The following is a 2,609-nucleotide window of genomic DNA, read 5'->3' on the forward strand; positions in this document are numbered from 1 at the left end:
CACAAAAGAAATAATAAAAAGAGAGAAGGGAAAATCTTTGTGATTATCAATATTAGAGAGTTTCACAACCTATCAAAGGAGGTAGTGAAATTATTCCTAGAAAAGGAGACATTGGGGAGGAAATTCACTAGGCTTGCTTTTGCTAGGACCTAAATCCAGTGATCTGAGTGACTTACAATCATCCAATGTCAGCATAGACACCTGCGACTTCTGGGACTCTGGGATCACTATTAGTTTGGGCATTGGACAAGTCCCAATTTCATGGCTTGTCCTTCTAATAACATGTCCCTTGCACCAGTGTATTTTGTCAGCACTGGCAGCATTTTGCTGCCCCTTCCTTGTCAAGTGTAATACAATTAGCATGTGACTTTTGGCTTTTCCATTGCATTGTAAAGTCCCTGAGAACAAAGACTATGTCTTACATGTTGAATAAGTGAATTAAAAATGTATTTTGCACGTTTGTGCTTTTTCCATAAGCCTAGCAAAGTATCTAGCACATACAATATATAAAGTAATTGTTGATTGGTTAAATCCTAGGTGTTTGAGAGGTGGTTCTGGGATGGAGGAGGATGGGCATCTTTGATTCATAGATCGCTCACTTCTTAGACATGAGTGTCAAGGGTTATTTGTTAATCAGTCCCACTGACCAACAAGGATAATTCCTCCAAAATATCGGCTATCTCTGGAGTCAGTAAATACATCATAGAGATTGCTGGTCACTTGAACCAAAACTAATGGATAAGGAAGATCATTCCAGTAACTCCACTAATAATTCTGGATTCTTCTCCCCCTTTCTTAACAAGGAGCCATGAGGGAAGACAACCAATCCTCTACCCTGGAATTCATCCTCCTGGGAGTTACTGGTCAGCAGGACCAGGAAGACTTTTTCTTTACCCTCTTCCTGTTCATTTACCCCATCACGTTGATTGGAAACTTGCTCATCATCTTGGCCATTTGCTCTGATGTTCGCCTTCACAATCCCATGTACTTTTTCCTTGCCAACCTCTCCTTTGTTGACATCCTCTTCTCTTCTGTAACCATCCCTAAAATGCTGGCAAATCATCTCTTGCACAGCAAAGCCATCTCCTTTGGTGGATGCCTAACACAGTTGTATTTTATGATTGCCTTGGGCAACACAGATAGCTATATCTTGGCTGCAATGGCATATGATCGTGCGGTGGCCATCAGTCGCCCACTTCATTACACAACAATCATGAGCCCATGGACTTGTGTCCTCCTAGTTGTTGGGTCTTGGGTGGTTGGTAATGCCAATGCCCTCCCCCACACTCTGCTCACAGCCAGGCTGTCCTTCTGTGGCAACAAGGAAGTAGCCAACTTCTACTGTGATATTACCCCTTTGCTTAAGCTGTCCTGTTCTGACATCCTCTTTAATGTGAGGATGATGTACCTAGGGGTTGGTGTCTTCTCCGTGCCATTACTATGCATCATTATCTCCTATGTCCAGGTCTTTTCCACAGTCTTACGGGTCCCATCTACCAAAGGTGTGCTCAAGGCCTTCTCTACCTGTGGTTCCCACCTCACAGTTGTTTTTCTGTATTATGGGACAGTCATGGGCATGTATTTCCGCCCTCTGTCTAGTTACAGCCTAAAGGATGCAATCATAACTGTTATGTACATGGCAGTGACCCCAATGTTAAATCCTTTCATTTATAGTTTGAGAAACCGAGACATGAAGGCTGCCCTGGGGATACTATTATGCAAGAGAATCTCCTTATAAAAAATATGAGGCCATATTAGAAAATACAGTTACCAGTTATGATGCACTTGGGAATCCAGCCCTAAAGTTCATCCCCTCCAAGAAGCTGCCTTTGATCTTTCCAGCTACAAAGTCCTCTTCTCTGAAATCTAGATACAATTTATTACACATCTCATTAATTTGTCTCTTTGTACAGATTACTGTCCTTTTAGCAGCACAGAAATATTGGGTTCATGTCCCAGATAAGCTACTCTAATCAGAGTAAAGTTGAAAAGTTCTGAAGCAGGATCCCTGGGTGGCGCAGCGGTTTAGCGCCTGCCTTTGGCCCAGGGTGCGATCCTGGAGACCCGGGATCGAATCCCACGTCGGGCTCCCGGTGTGTGGAGCCTGCTTCTCCCTCTGCCTGTGTCTATGCCTCTCTCTCACTGTGTGTCTATCATAAATAAATAAAAAAAAAGAAAAGTTCTGAAGCTCCACGTCTACAACAAATATTTGGAATAATAGTATCTGTCCCACCATGGTCACAAGTTTGAGGATCACAGCAGACAATGACTTAAAGACTATAAGTCACTGTTCAAATGTCAATTTTTTTTACTATTGTGCTAGTTATCCCTACTATGCTTACAAGCCTCAGAAGGCAAGAATTGTCTTAAGAGTTCTTAATCACTGTATCTTTCGCAGTCTTGGTCATGTAAAGTATACCCATGATTCTTGGTGTAAACATGGGATGAACAAATGAAAATATCACTCTCTGAACTATAATTTCATAATTATAGATATATTCAGACTAAAAGCTTTATTTATCTATCCAGGAAAATCTTTAAAGGAAATGACCTTGGCAAAGACTTTTGTTCTTATTGTATTGTTGTTGAAACTAGACTATTTCTTTTTT

General features: G+C 41.4%; 1 protein-coding gene across 1 annotated transcript; it reads left to right on the plus strand.

Moving 5' to 3' along the window:
• Positions 1 to 808: 808 nt before the first annotated feature.
• Positions 809 to 1,738, plus strand: LOC144285254 (olfactory receptor 1A1). The gene has a single exon (XM_077850420.1). The coding sequence runs from the start codon at positions 809 to 811 to the stop codon at positions 1,736 to 1,738; it is 930 nt and encodes a 309-aa protein (XP_077706546.1).
• Positions 1,739 to 2,609: the final 871 nt, after the last annotated feature.

Source organism: Canis aureus, chromosome 16 (genome assembly GCF_053574225.1).
Source record: "Canis aureus isolate CA01 chromosome 16, VMU_Caureus_v.1.0, whole genome shotgun sequence".
NCBI classification, from domain to species: Eukaryota; Metazoa; Chordata; class Mammalia; order Carnivora; family Canidae; genus Canis; species Canis aureus.

Coding starts and splice junctions, on each gene's coding strand:
- LOC144285254 (XM_077850420.1), top strand. CDS start 809: ATGAGGGAAGACAACCAATCCTCTACCCTGGAATTCATCCTCCTGGGA.